At 26.8% G+C, this 20968-nt stretch overlaps 7 protein-coding genes across 7 annotated transcripts; 4 read left to right on the forward strand and 3 right to left on the reverse strand.

Annotated features, from left to right (window-relative positions):
• Positions 1-4601: 4601 nt before the first annotated feature.
• LOC128966066 (uncharacterized) lies at positions 4602-5450 on the forward strand. The gene is made up of 2 exons (XM_054312872.1): positions 4602-4718; positions 4830-5450. Coding segments are annotated over exons 1-2 (555 nt in total). The 5' UTR covers positions 4602-4717; the 3' UTR covers positions 5384-5450.
• A 568-nt stretch (positions 5451-6018) lies between these two features.
• On the forward strand, positions 6019-7669 carry LOC128966039 (innexin inx2-like). The gene is made up of 4 exons (XM_054312841.1): positions 6019-6115; positions 6200-6968; positions 7048-7365; positions 7439-7669. Exons 2-4 carry the CDS (start codon positions 6243-6245, stop codon positions 7553-7555), a joined length of 1161 nt encoding a protein of 386 aa, XP_054168816.1. The 5' UTR covers positions 6019-6115; positions 6200-6242; the 3' UTR covers positions 7556-7669.
• A 1060-nt stretch (positions 7670-8729) lies between these two features.
• LOC128966121 (RNA polymerase II-associated protein 3-like) lies at positions 8730-9999 on the forward strand. Its single transcript, XM_054312934.1, has 4 exons — positions 8730-8914; positions 9006-9133; positions 9204-9844; positions 9914-9999. Exons 1-4 carry the CDS (start codon positions 8828-8830, stop codon positions 9997-9999), a joined length of 942 nt encoding a protein of 313 aa, XP_054168909.1. The 5' UTR covers positions 8730-8827.
• A 241-nt stretch (positions 10000-10240) lies between these two features.
• On the reverse strand, positions 10241-11541 carry LOC128966122 (uncharacterized). Its single transcript, XM_054312935.1, has 4 exons — positions 11400-11541; positions 11072-11329; positions 10891-10967; positions 10241-10785 (listed from the first exon to the last, which is right to left on the reverse strand). Exons 1-4 carry the CDS (start codon positions 11480-11482, stop codon positions 10241-10243), a joined length of 963 nt encoding a protein of 320 aa, XP_054168910.1. The 5' UTR covers positions 11483-11541.
• An 809-nt stretch (positions 11542-12350) lies between these two features.
• LOC128966073 (ras-related protein Rab-7a) lies at positions 12351-14362 on the reverse strand. The gene is made up of 5 exons (XM_054312881.1): positions 13914-14362; positions 13666-13792; positions 12959-13177; positions 12648-12876; positions 12351-12412 (listed from the first exon to the last, which is right to left on the reverse strand). Exons 1-4 carry the CDS (start codon positions 13964-13966, stop codon positions 12652-12654), a joined length of 624 nt encoding a protein of 207 aa, XP_054168856.1. The 5' UTR covers positions 13967-14362; the 3' UTR covers positions 12351-12412; positions 12648-12651.
• Positions 14363-15093: 731 nt separating this feature from the next.
• On the reverse strand, positions 15094-17409 carry LOC128966123 (uncharacterized). The gene is made up of 6 exons (XM_054312936.1): positions 17362-17409; positions 16976-17237; positions 16657-16697; positions 16170-16550; positions 15727-15869; positions 15094-15116 (listed from the first exon to the last, which is right to left on the reverse strand). Exons 2-6 carry the CDS (start codon positions 17216-17218, stop codon positions 15094-15096), a joined length of 831 nt encoding a protein of 276 aa, XP_054168911.1. The 5' UTR covers positions 17219-17237; positions 17362-17409.
• Positions 17410-17959: 550 nt separating this feature from the next.
• Positions 17960-20410, forward strand: LOC128966078 (putative aldehyde dehydrogenase family 7 member A1 homolog). Its single transcript, XM_054312888.1, has 7 exons — positions 17960-18117; positions 18248-18386; positions 18454-18571; positions 18662-19374; positions 19441-19824; positions 19922-20014; positions 20121-20410. Exons 1-7 carry the CDS (start codon positions 18005-18007, stop codon positions 20238-20240), a joined length of 1680 nt encoding a protein of 559 aa, XP_054168863.1. The 5' UTR covers positions 17960-18004; the 3' UTR covers positions 20241-20410.
• Positions 20411-20968: the final 558 nt, after the last annotated feature.

Raw genomic sequence — 20968 nt, forward strand, 5'->3', positions numbered from 1 at the left:
AAAATGATTGATTGATTGTTTTTATTGTATTTTTTTTATATTATAGTTATATATATATATATTTATGCATGTATAACTAAAAATTGTTAATTTTGTTTATATTGTTATTTTTTTTAAATGCCAAACTATTGTGTGTGAATTATGTACCGTAATATCAATTGCCGTAAAAAAAGATAATAATAATAATAATAAATGTAATTTGATTTAATTTGATAAGAAATATTTTGAATAATTAAAATTGATTTTTTTGTTGTTGAAAAAATATACATACTGTATAAATGTCTATAATTATTTTTATTTTTTAAAAAAAATTAATATATTAAATAAATATTACCAATAATTTTTTTTTGAATGTCTAGAATTACGACATCGTTGTTCAAATAGCTAAAAAAATAATAATATTTTTTATTGATTTATCTAATTAATATTGTATTGTATTTTAATGTTATTGTTATATGTTAGAAAATAATAATAATTTATAATTTTTATTAGTTTATTTTCTATAGCAAATTGATTATAATAATTATTATTATAGTATATATGTATCAAAATATATTTTTTTTTTTTCAATAGAAAAACTTTACATATGATTGCATAGTGATTATAGTATAGTATTGTTTAATAATAAAAAAAATAATCTATAAATTTAAAGAAACCTATTATTATTATTTTAGTTATTATTAGTCAATGAATTTGTGGTATTTTATTTCACTGTATTGTAATTATAATTATCGATTTTTTTGTCAATAAATATATATAATAAAAATAATAATATGTAAATATATAATTTTAATTTATATAATTTGTAACATATATTATTTTACATTGTTATTATTATTATTATTAATTTATTTGTGATCATAAATAATAATCATATTATTATTTATAGAAATTTATTTTTTTATTGATATATAACTACTTTTTTTATACATATTATAAAATATTAATTTTTTATTGATATATAATTTATATAAATATATATATATATATATTATACAATATTAATTTTTTACATTTTTATTAGTATTATTTTCGGGGCAATAATAAGTTGTTAATACATTAGTTGACTTGAAATATATAATAAAATAAAATAAAGTTAAATATTTTTAATTAGTTAATTAATTAAATATGTATAAAAATTTAATTGTTTTACCTATTTTATTTAAATTATCAAGACAAATTTATATTGAGAAAAATTTTGAATTTTTTTTGAACCAAGTTTGCCAAACATATAATCAACAAGAAATACTATACACTAATCTAATTAATAGTTCATTAATTAATAAATATTTTAAAAATCATTGTAATAGTAATAATAATAATTGTTTAACATATAGTTTAGATAAATTAAATTTTGATAATTTTCTAAAAGTTACTAAAAATAATAATTTTAATAATAATGTGAAAAAAATTCATTTGATAATTGAGTTCAATAGTGAACAAGAATTTAGTAATAATAATAATAATAATAAAATTATTGATAATTACATTTAACAGTTATATTTCAATGAAAACTAATATTAATTTTATTCTAGTATTGAAAAGTGATTTACTTCCGGATCTAGAGTTAAAAATCTATGAAAAATTTAAAGATTTTCGTTGTCTTATCATTAGATATGTCAGTGATTTGACTGATGTTACGGTTTCATACATCAGACCCGTCATCAATGGTTGTCATTCATATAATGGTATATTGTATTCAATGGATCCCAATGTTAGACAAATGTTGACATCAAGTGTTTGCAATCTTAATGGTACTCAACTAAAAGTTGTTGTCAATAATGTAAGTATTTTTTTTTTAATTAAATTGATTTTTTTAATATACAATTTTATTATATTTGATAACTTTTTAAAAAAAATAAATTATTTATTTAATTAATTAATTAATTTCGTAAAGAATATGCCGTATTGTAATGTTGTGTATGAATCGGGAAAATACATAATGAATGAATCAATTGAAGGGAAAATGATTGAACTTTTAGCCAAACATTTCAATTTTAATTACCGACTAATTTATGCCAACCAAAGCTGGGGTAGTCTACTAAATGGTGTTTGGATAGGAACTGTTGGCTATTTATATAATAAGGTATTTATAACTAATAATAATAATTATTATTATTATTATTACCGGTATATTGTATTGTACGGTAATATAAAATATAATTAATTAATTTATAATAAAAACTAATTTATAATATTTTTTAATTTAAAGACAGCAGATATTGGCATTTGTGTGGTAACACTAAATGAAAACCGATTCAAAGCGGCCGACTTTACCAAAGCCTATATCTACGATCCGCTAACATTTGTAACCATAAAACCGGGACATAAGTCCCGGACATGGATTACGGTAACACCGTTTTCCACCAATCTATGGATAGCCATACTAATGGCATTCATATTAACAACAATATCTATACAACAAGTATATCGTTTGAAACATTTTGATGATACTAATCGTATTGATAGCATATCTATCAGACTTATAGGAGCCTTATTACAACAATGTTTGTATTTAATTACAAAATAAATAAATAAATTTATATTTAATATTCAAATAATCTCTCTCTCTTTCTCTCTCTCTCTCTCTCTTTCTCTCTCTCTCTCTCTCTCTCTCTCTYTCTCTCTCTCTCTCTCTTTCTCTCTCTTTCTCTCTCTTTCTCTCTCTTTCTCTCTCTYTCTCTCTCTCTTTCTCTCTCTCTCTCTTCTCTCTCTTTCTCTCTCTTCTCTCTCTCTCTCTCTCTCTCTCTCTCTCTCTTTCTCTCTCTCTCTCTCTCTCTCTCTCTCTTTCTCTCTCTCTCTCTCTCTCTCTCTCTCTCTCTCTCTCTCTCTCTCTCTCTCTCTCTCTCTCTCTCTCTCTCTCTCCTATTCTCTCTATCCTTATATCTAAAGCAATAACAATACTTGAATCCAAATACTTGATAATACGTCTAATGGTTTGTCTATGGCTAATGTCATCGCTAATACTGATGACACTGTATTCGGCAAAATTTTCATCAATACTGGCCATTCCCGAAAACGAGCCGCCAGTGGAAACATTGGACGACCTGATGCGGGTGTCCATTACCGACGAATATTCAGTACTAACTCAGCCAAACTCATACTATTATGAATTGTTTAGCGACAGCGGGTGTTGCAGTGCCTACTATTATGTCGGACAAAATATTAACCGATCGATGAGTCGGGTAAATGAAATACCCGAAAATACCCGAAAAGCTATTGAATTAATAACAAATAAAACTAATAGCAAACATCACGGGAGAAAACGTCATACAAAAATTGCTTACATAATGACTGCCAGTCAACTAAACTTTGGTGTCCATCAGTACGCAACCCGCGAAATGCATATCTCATCCGAGACACTGATGATGGATCAGATGGCAATGGCTTTGCCAAAAGGATCGCCATTACTTCGACCGATGAATTGGGCGTTAGTTTTTCAAAAATAAGATTTTTATTTTTTTAAAAAAAATAGTTTTCGAAAAATAAAAAATTCATAATATTTTTTTTAATTTAAATAATTTAAATATGATAATCAAAACTTATTATTTTTTTTAATGAATAACCCGATTCCGTCCGTCATCAGTATTACCCGTTTTTCGGAAAATGGTTTCTACGATCATTGGATGACCGAAACATTGCGCAACTCTACGGTCAAAGTTAGTCCCGAAGTTGGTCAACAACAACAACAACAACAATCGCCGATCGATTCAATAAATTCAATCAAACTTCAAGATATTCAAAGTGTTTTCTATATATCCATAGTTACTATGCTATCGTCTATATTAATATTAATCATTGAATTAATTATTTATTATAAATTGAATTTATTTTCATTTAGAATATTCTTATTTAAATTGATTTATAAAATGAAAAAAATTTCCTATTTATTCAAAATAATATTTAATTTTAATTATTATAATAATGTATTTAAGAAAAATACTGTTTTAAATATTGACAAATGAGTTAATAATAATAATAATTATTAATATTATTATTGTATTAATTATATATATATACTGAATATATCGTAGTATTCAATACTAATAAATATAATGACTTTTACTTATTATTAACTATTAGATTTTTTTTGAACTAATATTATAAATTATAATATAGTAATTTGTTATAAATCACTGTATATATTAATAAATTGGAAATTAATTAATTATTTATTTATTTATTATTTAATTTAAATAACTTTTGAGTCACTGTTGAGAATTTTTTTTTATAAAACTTTTATAAAAATTTTTATAAACTCAATAGTAAAACAAAAAAATTGTTAAGCATTTAAGTAAAATAATTATTTAAAAAAATATATTATTAACTCTATAATTATTAAATATATAATTATAAAATAATCGTAACCAATCGTAATATGATATGAGTTTAAAACTTTAAACTTTTGATTAATTTTTTTAAAAAAAAGTCAATTAATGGTTACCCTATTGATAAAATTATATTAATATTGAATATACTATATATATATATATATAGAAATATGACCCAGTGTATAAATTTTGATTATATGACTTATGTGTCAAAATTTGCAATCAATTGTACCATTAATATTCAATATATTATTATATTTTATTAGATGTCATATATATATAGTTCACATTATTAATCTCATATATAATTTTTGTTGTAGTCATATAATAATTAATTTATTAATTAATTTATTATAATTATTGTCCTCAATTAACGAGAGAGAGAAAGTAATTACCAGTTATATTGATAATAATAATAATAATAAAATTATTGATTATTATTAAAAAAAATTATTAAAATAATTTGTTTTTTTTGTGAATTATATATATATATATAAGTGAACGATATAAACATGGAGTTGGAAGCGTTGGCAGATGTTATGAATGGTATACTCGATATCAATGGTAACAACACCACCACCACAACCACCACCATTGTTGGCAAAGACATCGACGAAAAGATCAAACTGAGAGAAGAGCAGCTGAAACGAAGGGCCGACTCTGATATGAAAAGATATTGGGAAGGGTTGCCCACCAAACATGATCACGACAAGAGTGTGGCCTTTTTGTCCGGTCTGAATAGGGATCTGATTATTTGTCCCAATTGTCGACAAACATATTTGTCGCCGTCGGCTTCGTCCGCTTCGACTACCGATTGGTTGGGTTGTATGTCTTGCGGTATACGCTTCGATACACCCGAGGGTATGGCCATCGATATGATAATCCATAAGATTAGACAATTAGTGGCCAATCATGACCGAAGTCAGCGACACTTTAACATTGATGACTATGATGACGATGGCGATTGTGGTTTACTACAGATTGATTGGATTTCAACCAATGATTTGGTTATCTATTGTGACACTTGTGACTATTTTGAGCACATCCTCTAAAAAAAAAATAAACCCCAAAATTAATTAATTATAATTTAATTAAAACTCTCAATTGATTTATTCAATAATATTTCGATAATTTTGTTTTGTTTTGATTGAATAATAAGTTAATGATTTCAAAAAAAAAACTAATCAAATTTATTAAAACTTTTTTTTGATTGTTTTTTTTGTTGGTATTATATTTGTATATTTAAACAAAACAAAAAAAATCATTAATGTTTTGTAAAAAATAATTACTTAATTAATTAATTATTGTATAATTAACCGGTAAACTACTTATTAGTAAACAAATAAAAAAAATTATTTATATATAATTAATAGTATTTCTGTAGTATTTCAATAATTTTGTCAAATTTTAATTAAACTTTTTTTTGATGGATTGATTTATTACTTAAATAAATAAACTTTTTTTGTGAACAATAAAATTATTGGAAATTTATTTAAATTAAAAATTATATGCAATAATAATATTAATAATGAGATACTAGTAATAAATGTATAGGAAATACATTGCATTAGAGATTATAATAACCAATTGATTGACAAAAAAAACTATTGCAATAAACTTTTAAAAAAAACTGTAACCAAAAAACAATTAAAAAAAAAGTTTTTATTTTATTTTTTGTTTTAATACAATTGAAAACCATTTGAAAGACAGCAACACATTTGGCGCGCGACTGATCTCTTCAGTTCACTAACATATCTTCAGATAGTCGGTGGTCATCATCATTGGTAAGTGAATAGTTTGATCATCCAAATTGAATCCAATCAGTGATGATTTATTTAATAATAATTATAATTATCTGAAATCTATAGCGATCTATACCGAAGACCGAAGAAGAAGTTTTGTTAGTTGATAATGATATCGTCGTTGTCATCGTTGGCATCGTTGGTCAAAACACGTAAACAGTGTATCGATGGCCAAGTATTTCGCTGTCACTATCAGCTGACTGTCATACTGTTGGTCACCTTTTGTGTGATAATATCATCGAAAATATTGGTCGGCGAACCCATTGATTGCGAAATCAATGACAAGACTGTGTCGAAAAGTTTCATTAATACCTATTGTTTTGTCAACTCGACCTATTCAATTGATCCCGAATTTATTGTCAACTTCTACCAATCCGCGGACAATAATAATAATAATAATAATAATCGCCTTCAACGACACGGCTTAGGACACTATGGATCCGATCATAAACTTATTTACCACTATTACTATCAATGGGTTTGGCTGATGCTATTCATTCAAGCGATTTGTTTTTATTTTCCTCATTGGCTATGGAAGTGCTTCGAAGCCAATAAAATATCTTCACTGGTAACTGATTTAAACTATTTTTCATCCGATAGTCAAGTAATCGATAAGAAAGTCGACCTAATTGTCGACTATTTATATAAAATCAATGGTATTAACGATTGGTATGCCTTGAAGTACTACTTTTGCGAAGTCCTATCGCTAATCAATGTTATCATACAAATCGTTGCCAACGATATCTTTCTGAGCCATCAGTTCAACGATTATGGCTTCCGATTGTTTCGTTATCTGACATCCGATCCGACCGTCAAAGTGGATCCCATGTCTAAAGTTAGTAAATAATTTTGATTTTAAAAAATCATTTTTATTTTTTTTAATTACCGCTAATATATTTATTTTTAAAAAACAGATATTTCCAATACTAAGCAAATGTGAATTGAATCGGTTCGGTTCGACCGGTAGTGTCGAAAGACTGGACACACTTTGTCTGCTATCTGTCAATATATTCAACCAAAAGATCTATCTGTTCCTATGGTTTTGGTACTACTTCCTGGTCATTGTAACCAGTTTTGTGTTTGCCTTTCGGCTGCTATTGATTTGTTGTCCACAAATTCGTTACTATGTCTACCGCTATCGGCTCACAGAGTCACGACTAACGGCTAGTGAATACCAAACCAAACGTCTGATCTCACGTCTCAAACTCGACGATTGGTTTAAACTATTACTGGTATTTGAATTTTAAGACAAATAATTTAATTAATTAATTAATTAATTATTAATATATTTTTTTGTTTTAAAAGTTGAGCAAAAATATAGAGTCCATACTATTTGCCCGAATTATCGACAAATTGTGCGAAAAGTTTTATATCGACGACGAATTGAATGGCAAAATCAATGACGAAGTGTCCTATCTTTAAGTCAAGAGTATCTGTTTGTTTGTCTATCTGTCTGTCTGTCTGTCTCTCTGTTTGTCTGTCTGTCATATGATTTAAAATCATTTTTTAATTTATTTTTTTAAAAACATTTTTACCGTACCGTACATTGAATTATCAAATATTATCAAATTTTTTGTTTTATATATTATTTTACTTTTTTATACTTTTTTAATACTTTTTTAAAAAAAGCCAATGACTTTGTTGTTAAACATAATTTATACATAACTACTGTATACTAGTATATACCACTAAATTATTATTAATAATTATAATAATACTAATATAGTGGTTATATATATAGTTATTTAAATAATTATTATAATTTATTATTATTAGGACAGTATTATTAGGACAGTATATTACCTAATAATTTTGAAATAATTTATTACTAATTTTTTTAACAAAAAAAAACAAACAATACTATAGTTTCGGTCCGAAACTTTCGGAGCTATAGTTTTTTAATCAAATTAAATAACTCATATATAATAATAATATTATTATTATACAGTATATTATTGATTGTTTTAAATCATTCAATTGTTGATCTATTTTTTAAAATAGTTTTTTAGTTGTTAACTGTATTACCATAAGTACCGGTAATATCCCATAATTTTAGTTATCTTTTAATTACTATTTATTACAATTTTTAAAAAAAAATAACTAATTTTAGACTTTTTTTTTAATTACTAATATCATATTCATTGTCATATTTCAATCAATTTTTTTATCAAACAATATCATTACTACTGTACATAATATCATTTTTTTTATTTAAAAAAAATAATAATTTATAATATTTTGTATGCAATTTGCGATTTAATGTATTATTTTTTTTAGTAATTTGTAAATTGTATTTTCAACAAACAAACCTAAAAAACAATGTATTATTAAATGTATTACATAATAATAATAATTATTATTATTTAATTAAATATCAATTAAATTAATTACCGGTAATTAACACCGGAAAATTTTGTTTGTTTTTTATAAAAACAATTAATTTATTACTAAAAAATAATTAATAAATTTTTTTTTTTGATTTTGTTTTAACGATATAATCAAACAAACAAAAAAAAAAGTTTAGTTTTTTTTTAATAATAATATGACATTATTTATGCTAAAAACACAAATGCATTATAAAAACAACATTAATATGTTATAAACAAAACAATCAAATGATGTAATAAATGGTCGGAAAAACAAAAAGTTTTTATTTATTAACTGAAGACTTAATTATCATATAATAGTGAAGACATGAGACAAACAACAACTACAACGACAACAATGTCTGGAGATGTGAACAATGAATTGAAAAGACAGGCCGACTATCATAAGGACATTGTATGCGATGATGATGTGATGGCCATCACTATTGCCATCAATATCTTAATATATTAAGATAATTGTCTATTAATTTGTTTGTCTTTAAAAGGGTAACAAACACTTCAAAAGTGGTAATATTGATGAATCAATCAATTGCTATACAAAAGCTATCGATTTGTTTGATTCAAATGTCTTAATCTTCTGCAACCGAGCCATGGCTTACCTTAAGAAACAGCGGTATATATTTTTGACTGTTTTTTTCTGGGGGTGATATTAATTGATTAAGTTTTTTGTTGTTGTTTTACAGACCACTGGAAGCGCTGGACGATTGCAATAAGGCTCTCGAAATAGATAGCAAATGTATTAAAGCTATCTATCGGCGAGCAATGGCCAACAAATGTCTTTACCGATACCTAGCGGCCATCGATGACTTCAAACAAGTCCTAGGTTTAGATCCGGACAACAAAGAAGCCAAACGTGAACTTCAAGCCATTACCGATCTTATCAACCAAAAAGCCATTGTCGATATCCGACCAATTGATAAGCCCCTGGAATATCGATCGGCTAAACCAATGGTCAGATTAAATGTTACCGATGTTTTAAGCGATCAGATAAAAATTGGTTTACCAATGAAATTGCCGACAAAATTGCCAGAAAATTATTATCAATTTGAATGCGATTGGCGTCAACTAAGTGATGGACACAACAACACTGATGATGGCGACGGAAAACATCATCTACGGTGCGATTATCTAGAAATGATTGGTTCCGATCGTATGCAGACACTGTTTCAGACGACTTGTCTGGAACCGGAAATGATGTCCGAATTGTTGTCCACAATAGCCGCTAGTAATGACCATCGATTGGTCTATACTGTATTGAGTCAAATGGCCAAAACTCCCCGATTTGATACAATAGCGCTATTTATGTCTCAAACGGATAAACTAAGTAATTATCAAATCATTAGTTTTGTATTATCACTAATATCTGATCTCTTGATTATTATCATTATTATAGCCGTTAAACAAATTGTCGAAAGACTTGAACAAAACAACTTCGATGTAGACCTGGTGTCGGAAATTAAAAATTATTACTTTAAATGATTTTTGATTTTGATTTTCTTTGGTTGGTTTTGTGATTAATAAATTTGTTAATATTTTTTTAAAAACACAATTACCGTAATTAAAATTTTTATTATTGCTTTCTGTATATTGTATATAAAAATCATACAATTAGTAAAAAATATAATAATAATTAAACAAAACAAACAAACAAATTCTGTAACTTTTTTTATGATAAACTTATTGTGTATTTTTAAAAAAATATAAAACCAAAAAAACAAATTCACTGTTTAACAGACTGGTTGGCGGTTAAGTTGTATTTATTATCGGTTACCGTAGGATTAGTAGGACTTACGACCGCCGCACGTGTCGGTGCTTCAGTAGTAATGATGGACATCGGCCTGATTTTATTGGCGGCGGCGCTGGCGGTAACTTTGTCGCTGTTGTTGACGTTTATATAGTTAGCGTCAATCAAATCGGTTTCAATGTTGATACTGCTGTCCGACAGGCGTTTGTCATCCACGCGGTTCGGATCATCGTTAGTGGTGGTCCCGGCCATTAATGAGTTATTTTTGGCCGCATAATTGGCCGATACTATAGCTGCTGTCGGTTCTGGCGGTTGCTTAGTATCGACAATCGGTTGTAACGGCGGCGGCGGCGGCTGTACTACGGTGGCGCCGGTATTTTTTACTACCGGTACCGATGATGATGATGATGACGCTGATCCCGATGTTGGGCTACTGGCGCCGGTATTATTATTATTAGTTGTCATTGTTATTGAATTGTAATCGGGATCTGACGGATCCCGTTTTGGTAACTCTATTTTTGCTAAAACAAAAAAATGTATTTTTTATTAATTAATTAATTAGTTAATTAAATTAATAATACTATAATAACTATTGTAAAATTTTTTTTTTTTGGTCAAATTATTACCTAAATTTTGTTGTTCACGTTTGACGGCCGCCAACCCTTCACTATCACACCATTGACTATATAAGACACTAATTAGCCTAAAAAATGTTAATTGTGATTAAAAAATTGTTTGTTTTTATTTTTCAAATTAAAAAACAGGTAGTCTCTCACACCACCAGCACCCCCCCTAAATTAAACTAACCAACATAAGCCAAGAGCCACAATCGCCATCACTAGGACACCGATGAATATGTAGGCCAAAGCTGGTAGTGTTCTTTGATTGGCCGACGGATCTGTCTTTTCTGTCATTGAATTGGATGATAATGTTGTAACAACATCGGTGGTAGCTTCCGAGTGATGTGTAGTCTTATCTATAGGTGCTGTCGAGGATGGGGATAGAGAGGAGGCTGAGGGGTTAGAAGCACCGGTAGTTTGTAGTACACTGTCTGCCACTGTATAGCTGTGGTTTGAATTGATTTACGGTAAGTATTATCTCTCTCTCCTTATCTATCAATCAAACAAATACTTACTTTTGATTATTACTATTGTCTCGCTTTTTGATCTCATGTTTTTTGGTACCAATTGTACCACTAGTAGTAGTAGTGGTCGACATATAATAATTATTATCATTATAATTATCATAACTATTAGCGCTGTTATTATTATCATTATTACTATTAATAATAGTCAGTACGGATGACTCGTCCGCCGTCACTAATATAACAATTATTTTGACGACAATTATTATCAATACAATGAAATTATTTAGTTTCATAACTGTTTGTTATATGTTTTATATATAAATTTCAATATCAATAAATACAATAGATATTTAATCAGTCAATCAATTAATTAGTCAGAAATAATTTTGATTAGATTTTGTTTTTTTTTCAAACAATTTAAATTTTCAAACAATTAACAACTAGTGTGCGCTTAATATATATATATATATATACTGTACTTTAAATATAAAATATTTTAGTTAATAAAATAATTTAATATTCTATACAATTATATTGCAAATAAAGTTTTTATTTTCTAATTTATTATATATAATATATAAAAATATTTTTTATTTTAAAAAAAAGATTTTATTAATTCCAAAAAAATAAAGATTAAATAATATATATATATCGATGTAATTATACGAACAAATTAATTAATATAATTAAATTTATATACTATTTAATATAAAGGAATGGGGGGGGGAAGTTTAGGACAATAAAACACTACTAACAATGTCTATCTATTTATATATGTATATATATATACTTAACATTTGGGATAAACTGTACATTTAAAATGATATTAAATTTATTTATTTATTTTTATAATAATAATAATATATTATATACTAAAAGCATATAGTATGTATATATAGTGATTGATTATAATTATAACATCATTACATAATTGTATTAAATATATATAGATTTATTTATTTAGATATATTTACTCAAATCTTTAAGTTTATTATTATTATTATTATTGATATAATAAAATCGGTAATCAAACGGTAAGTCGATTAGTGTGTAGTCGCTTACTGCATAAAAATGTTTAAATAATTATTTTGTTTATATATATATATATATAGATAAGATTTGAGCTAAATTTTGTGTAATTTTTTTTGTTTGTTTACTTTATTTATTTATTAAAAAGTGTTTTTCGTTTTTATAATTATTTTTAGTATTTTTTTTTATAATAAACAACAAGTGCTGTGGCCCGGCATTTGTATGTGTGTTTGATAATAGGGGAGGTGGGGTGGGTGGTGGACATACCTCTCTAACAGGCACAGCTGTCATTTCTATTGCTAGCATTATCATTGTTTAAATTGATTTTGTCGGGAAAATCGGTATTATATAATTCAACTTCAGTCTCCTGTGCCAAACCGTTTTTGGCTACCGTCTGAAATGCTTGTTCGACATTAATAGCTTCTTTAGCACTGGTCTCGAAGTACGGTATATTATTCTTGCTCTGACACCATCCCTGTGCCCGTTTGGTCGACACCTGTGTGTGTGTAGAGAGAGAGAAGCTATAAGTTAGCTAACTATCACATAATGTATTGTATCTATTGTATAGTAAAACTAACGGCTCGATTCTCTAAATCCACTTTATTGCCGATTACGACAAACGGGAAATTTTCGGGATCCCTGGGCGATGCCTGTATCAGAAACTCGTCCCGCCACGAGTCCAACGATTTGAACGTATTGGGCGCCGTTACGTCAAACACCAATACACAACAGTCGGCTCCCCTGTAGAAAGCGACGCCCAACGACTGGAACCGTTCCTGGCCTGCGGTATCCCATATCTGACCACAAAAAAAATAATTACGTAAATTAATAATCAATTAATTAAGTGATAATAAAGTTAAATATTATTATCAATTGACGATAACAATTGACACCCACTTGTCAATTGTGTCTCTAATTATTTAAATATAATTAATTTTTTTATATAATGTTATCAAATGATGAAACTAACTAAACATATGATATAATAATGTAGTAATAAATATAATTAACTAAAAAAAATTAGATAACAATTGATATAAACTACTACTACTACTACTTAATTAAAACAAAACTAAACGACTTGTGTTTGTTTGTTGTCGTTATGACTAATAAACAGATGAAACGCATTATTAAAAAATAAAAATAACAGAAAATATAAGGAAATTATTAACAAATAAAAAACAAAACAAAAAAAATCAATGATTGACAACATTATCATTGAAGACATGCATTTCTGTTTGAAGACAATATGGGATGTGATAACAACAACGATAGTGATAGTGACCTGCATAGTGACCAGTCGGTCGTCGACCACCACCTCTTTGGTTAGAAAGTCTGCACCAATGGTAGCCTTATATTGATTGGAGAACTTATGGTTAACGTATTGGTTCATCAGCGATGTCTTGCCAACACTGTGGAGGAAATAGGAGGACATGGATTAATAAATAAAAACCAATTGATAATTGATAGGAGAGAGACCATCATCATCATCATCGGTGGTCAATCAATATTGATATATTAAGACACACTTACCCACTGTCACCCAAAATGATTACTTTAAGCAATACTTTCTTTCGCGATGCCATTTGTTGTTGTTGTTGTTGGTTGGGATCAATTGGGATCCAATCCAATCAGTTTATTATTATTATGAAAACAAGAGATACACACAAATGGATGTCTTAAACGACGACAACAAACAATAAATCAATCAAAAAAAAAATCAGTGGTTTTTTGTTAACCTCAAAGAGTCAGTCAAATCATATGATTGTTAAGAGAGAGAGAGAGAGACAAAAATCTGCCCACAAGTCGACTGAACTGATGATAAAATAGGACTAAAAATAATGTATTAATAGTTAATATATATACTAAACAATAGGTTTTTTTTTAATGTAATGTATAATATCTGTGAAAAAATTTTATTATTTAATTCATACAACTGTATGACCAATGAGTCTATGACTGAGAGATTACTGTAGTATAGAAATGACTGACTATTTTCAATGACAATACAAATACAGTGTAAGTAATATACTGTTTGTTATATTTGTTTGTATTATTATTATTATTATTGCAAACACAACGCCATCACAGCTCATACACATACCATACCATACCATAAAAACAGCCAACACTTATGGCGCACATGTAGTTTGTAGGCCAACACCAATAGGTGTCATCATTTACCCAGTTATAGTTGTTAAGCACTTGTATGTACTGGTATTTATAAAATTATAATTATAAATTAATTAATAAATTATAATTATTATAAAATAAAATTTAATATTAATAAGCTTGGTGATAATAATAATACTAATTTAATAACTAGATTTTTTTATATAAAAAAACTGTCCTGGATACTAAATTTTTTTTATCTATCTAACAATAATAATAATTTAATTATAATAATTAACCTTTTTTTTATATAAAAAAAATTTCCCTGGAAAGTTGCTGTATGATTATTATTATTATTGCATCATTGATAGAAATAATAGATTATTTTTAAAAAAAAAATATATTAATAGTATATTTTAGTAATTTATGAGAAAAAAATATATACTGTATATTACGTATTATATATAATACTATAATAATTATTAGTTATTTAATACTATTACAACATTTATTTTATTTTATTTTTAATTAATAATTGTTTAATAATAATAATTATAATACGCATTGATATATATATATTGGTTAAACCTTGGACATGTTTTTACCTTGAACTTAATAATTGTTCTGGATAATAATTTTTGTTTAAAACAAAATAAATTTTACCATATAGCATCAATTTATAAAAATTTATTTATTTTATTTTTTTAATATTTAGTTAAAATAAAATAGTAAATAAATTAATCTAATTATATATAATTCAATATTTAAATTTGTTTTTAATTTTCAATCCAATACAATATATAATTTGTTACAAATTATTGTTTACTTTGAAAAAAAATTTGTTGATAATTATATAAATTCAATATTATTAATAATAAATTATAAATACTATTAAATTTATAAAACTATTTAGAAATTTGTTGATTTTTTTCAACAACAACGACATAAAAAATGAGTATTCAAATAATCAACAACAAAAAAATGTATAAATAAATAAATTTAAAAACATAATTATTATAATTTAGTTACCGATAAACAAAATCAATTTTTTTAAATAAAAAAAATATATAATATATAAGTATTAAATAATTATTTAAAACATACAAACATAAAATAAGTTACCAATAATGAGTAAATTTATCAGTTTTAAATAATATGTTTAACAAAATTTTAAATTTAAATAATAATAATAAAAATAATAATTAACAATAACATTTTTTTTCTTAATTATCACCAATAAACTTATTTAATTGTACATATTTGACATGAGTTTGCTTTTTAAAAAACCACAATTTTATCAATGATTTCGATAGACATAGTATAATACAGGCGGCGATTAATAGCGAGTAAATCGATGATACAAAACATAATTTAATGCTGAAAAAGATAATAATAATAATTAAAATAATTAATTAATTAATAATTAAATATTATATACACAAACTAACAATTTATGTTAAAGTTATTTATATATATAATAGAGTTATAGACAACAACTAAAAAATAAATCAATAATATATTGTATATCAATAGATATAAATTATTAAATGACTTATGAATTATTTATTTATATTTTTTTGTTGTTATTTTTATATATCAATTATATAAGTTTTATATTAAATATATTAATAAAAATTAATTATACTATAAAATCAATCGGAAATAACAATAACATACTCGCTGTCAAAGTAGACATCGGAACAGTCTTCGGGAATCAATATTGTTTGATACATAAGACTTGAATGACATATTGTTGTCAATGTTAGCTGAGATCCATATATCAGTGCCATTAATGTCAACAATTGACTTATTAGATAAATGCTATTAAATCTATTTGATATATACGATTGAATCCAATAGTTATAATTACAATTAATTTGATCACAATTTGTAATTATATGACTTTGAATAAGACTATTACTACTGTTATTATCTACTGTTTGATTCTTTCGGATAAACAAAACCAATATAACTGCCGATGAAGTCAACAATATTAGTACAAAATTTTCGACAATCAATATCTCAAGATATGGCACTACTTCCAACTCAAAGACAGATCTAATTATAATTAATAAAATAATAAATAAATAAAATAAAAAACATTATATATATATTAAGTTAATTGTGTTATTAATTATTGTCTATTTATATATATATAACTTACATAAGAATCACAAGAGTTGATATACTCCACGATAGAAAAAACTATAAAAATAAATAAAAATTAAAAAAAATATATTTAGACATTAATTATCGCAAACACAATCATTTCAAAAAAATAACTTCAATTTTTTTTCTCTTTTATATAAATAACAATTTATCACTTAAAGTAATGATCATAAGTTATATACAGTATATATGTTATACTAATAATAATACAGTAATACTGTAATATCAATAATGTTATTACGAAAACATTAAAAGCCAGAAAAAAAAACTTTTTTTTTGAGATAATAATAATCAACAACAAAAATAACACTAACTTTTGTTTGCGTTAATCGATTAATAGTTAAATAATATCTTCGGGCACTGTATATGATTGTCGGCAAAACAGCCAATAATGTTACTAATGTTGAGATCGGTCCGATCGATGCCGTATATAATGCGGTTATTACTATAATAGGTGCCAATAGCAGTTCAATCCATGTTTTTGTTGTCCTCCAAGACAAACGGTTTGTATCGTATTCATAGCGATCACCGCCACCACCGCCGGCTAATCTGACCATTTGGATCAATCAATTGAATCTTTTTTAAAAAAATATATACAAAAAAAATAAATATATTATAATACAATTTTTTTTATATTAATTTTTCTTATCTAATAAAATAAAATTAATAATACAATATAATCTCTAATAAACAATATTACTCTTTATCAGTGTATTTTATATATTAAACTAAAATTTTTTTAACAATAATAAATTTATAAATATATATATATATATATATATTAATAATCTAAATATGCACAGTCAAAAAAAACTAATCACATAATAAATTACAAATTTTTGTTATCATTATTACCAATATGTAAAATTTATCAAATAAATAATGACTAATAATTTTATTAGTAATAAATATTTTTTTAAAACTTATAAATAATATTCAAATTTAATATATGAAATTAATGTGTAATATAGTTGAAATTTTGTTTTTATAAAATTTATAATTATAATTATTTAAATAAGCTATGGGCCCATCATAAATATTTCAATATACGTAGCTCCCCGGGCAAACACATGGGCGCAGGTATTGCTATTAAATTTTTTTTATTATCAGTAATACTGTATTTTTATTTTAGAGATAACATGTTTTCTTCAATTTATTTTTAAAAAGACTAAAATTTTATTTTTATCATTCAGTTGGAGACACACCACTGAATAGTTTTAAAGTAAACAAATAATATAATAATTATTATAACATTAAAAAACAACCAAAATTTTTAATTATATATATTTTTTTAAAAAAACAACTTTAAATGATATAAATGTAATAAATTATAATTATTTTAAATGAATCAAACAGTCTATTTTAGCAAACTTTATAATCTGACAAAAACTGTTTGTCTATTCAATAATAATAATACTAATAATATTAATAATAAACTTTTAAGACAACTAAGAAAGTATAGTATATTTTTCATTATATATAAACTTTTATCCTTGAATTTTGATATATCATATATAAAAATTGAAAACACATTTTTTTCAATTGAATATTAATTTCATTATTATTATTAATAATATAACTTATAGTCCGATAACTAAACACTGGAGAAACATGAGCTCAACATTTTTGGTCGACGATAATAGTAAATATGATTTCCTTCAACGGTTGGGTATTAAGCGAAAAAATTTAGGCGTCTATAACAATGAATGGTCGGGCAATGGAAAGGTATGTATAAAAAAATTTTATAATCAAATTATTTAAACAATTCATTCAATCAATCATTCATTGACAGGTAATCCAATCGATATGTCCATCAAATAACAAAGTTATTGCCGAAGTACTGACTGGTGATCTACAAGATTACGAGACAACCGTAAAGTTGGCACAAAATTCGTGGCAAATATGGGCCGGTATTTATTGAACCGTTATTAAGGATATGTCCGACAATTAGGATATTAACATTTTTTTTTCTCTCTCTCTATCTCTAAAAATTTTTGCAGACCTACCGGCGCCGAGAAGAGGCGAAATAGTCAGACAAATAGGCGATGCGTTGCGTCAAAAGAAATCAGATTTAGGAAGACTAGTGTCACTTGAAATGGGAAAGATATTGAGTGAAGGTGAAGGTGAGGTACAGGAGTATATCGATATATGCGACTATGCAGTCGGTTTGTCCCGAATGATCGGCGGACAGGTATTGCCATCGGAACGACCAGATCACGCACTCATCGAAAACTGGAATCCCTTGGGCTGTATTGGTATAATAACGGCTTTTAACTTTCCGGTTGCCGTTTACGGCTGGAATAATGCACTGGCTCTGGTCTGCGGCAATACAATGGTCTGGAAATCGGCACCGACTACACCACTGTGCAGTATTGCCGTCACTAAGATTGTATCGTCAATATTTGAAGCCAATTCATTGCCCGGTGCTATATGTTCGCTAGTGTGCGGCGATTCGGATATCGGCCAATCCATTGCCAACGATGAACGACTGGCATTGGTATCGTTTACTGGTAGTACAAGAGTCGGCCAATTGGTCGGTCAGACTGTTCAGAAAAGATTTGGTAAAAGTTTGCTGGAATTGGGCGGTAATAATGCAATCATTGTCTGCGAAGACGCCGACATTCAAATGGCTATCAGAGCCGCAGTCTTTGCCTGCGCTGGAACTGCTGGCCAAAGATGTACAACAACTCGACGACTAATTTTACACGAAAAGGTTTGGATCAGTCATTGAAATCGTTTGATAAAAATAATTATCACTTTTTTTGTGTATTATAATTAGGTTTACGACAAAGTCATAGACGGACTCAAGAAAGCCTTTGCACAGATCCGAGTCGGCGATCCATTGGACAGTAATGTATTGTACGGACCGTTGCATACAACTGGTGCAGTCGATGCCTATCTATCGGTAATCGCCGAAGCGATCAAATCTGGCGGTACTATAGTGTGCGGCGGTAAACGTATCGATCGCTCCGGTAATTACGTAGAGCCGACAATCATTGCTGGCCTCAAACACGACTCACCGTTGGTCCAGACGGAGACATTTGCGCCGATAGTCTATGCCATTAAGTTTACCGATTTGGACGAAGCTATCGCCTACAACAACGAAGTCAAACAAGGATTGTCCAGCAGTTTATTTACCGCTAATATCGGCAATATTTTTAAGGTATTTCATCAAATCTAGTAAATCAATCAATCAATGTCTTAACCACTTTGATTATCATCACTCACTCTCTCTCTCTCTCTCTCTCTCTGATTACCAGTGGATGGGACCTAAAGGATCTGATTGTGGTATAGTTAACGTCAATATACCGACCAATGGGGCCGAAATTGGCGGCGCTTTTGGCGGCGAAAAGGTAAATGACAATTGAAGTTGTCTGTGATATATATGTATAGGATATATGAAATGATAGGATCAATTGATTGGTGATAATTGATTTTAATAATATCTTGTTTTTTTAGCATACGGGCGGTGGTCGGGAATCTGGATCCGATTCGTGGAAACAATACATGAGAAGATCTACCTGTACTATCAACTATGGCAAACAGTTACCATTGGCACAGGGAATCAAATTTGAATAATAATTTTTTAATGTTATCTTAAGATATCTTAAGATCAATAGACATCAATGGTTACCAAACTTACCAAACAAACGGTGTGATCACTGATGATAATAATCTTCAGTCTGTAGAAAATGATTGTCAAAACAAAAACAATATATTTTATAAAATAAAAATCAAGTTTTTTTTGTATCAAATATCTTGTAATTTATTAATATATTACATAAAAAAATCACTAAATATTTGTTGATATATTGTCTTTGAATATCATATGCAATGACAATCAATCACTTAAACTGATCACTAATTGTTGTCAACAAAAAACAAAACAAAATATAGTTATTTGTATTCAATGTTTTTAACTAATAATATGTAATACAATAATAATAATAATCAATGTTTTAATAATAGCAGTAATATTATTATTATTATAACGTTTAATACTAACAATAATAGCTATGCAGTTGTCATAGCATTGCATTACAAACACACAAATACACACACATTCACTGCATTACATTTTTACCATACAATTAATATTTGATTACTTTAGTTATATATTCCCCGACAAAAATCTACTTAAAAAATATTTTCCTTAATTATCCATCACATATTGTAAGGAACTTTTAAGGGAACTTTCCTACTATTTTTTTTCAATAGCCTCAACTCTAACTTAAAATATAACACGTGTTTGATATGTTTGTTTTGAAATTTTTTTTCACACTCTCTCTCATAAAAATGTTAATTAA

Source organism: Oppia nitens, unplaced genomic scaffold (genome assembly GCF_028296485.1).
Source record: "Oppia nitens isolate AA-2021 unplaced genomic scaffold, nextdenovo-longstitch-racon4-pilon3 scaffold19_pilon_pilon_pilon, whole genome shotgun sequence".
Classification (NCBI taxonomy): domain Eukaryota; kingdom Metazoa; phylum Arthropoda; class Arachnida; order Sarcoptiformes; family Oppiidae; genus Oppia; species Oppia nitens.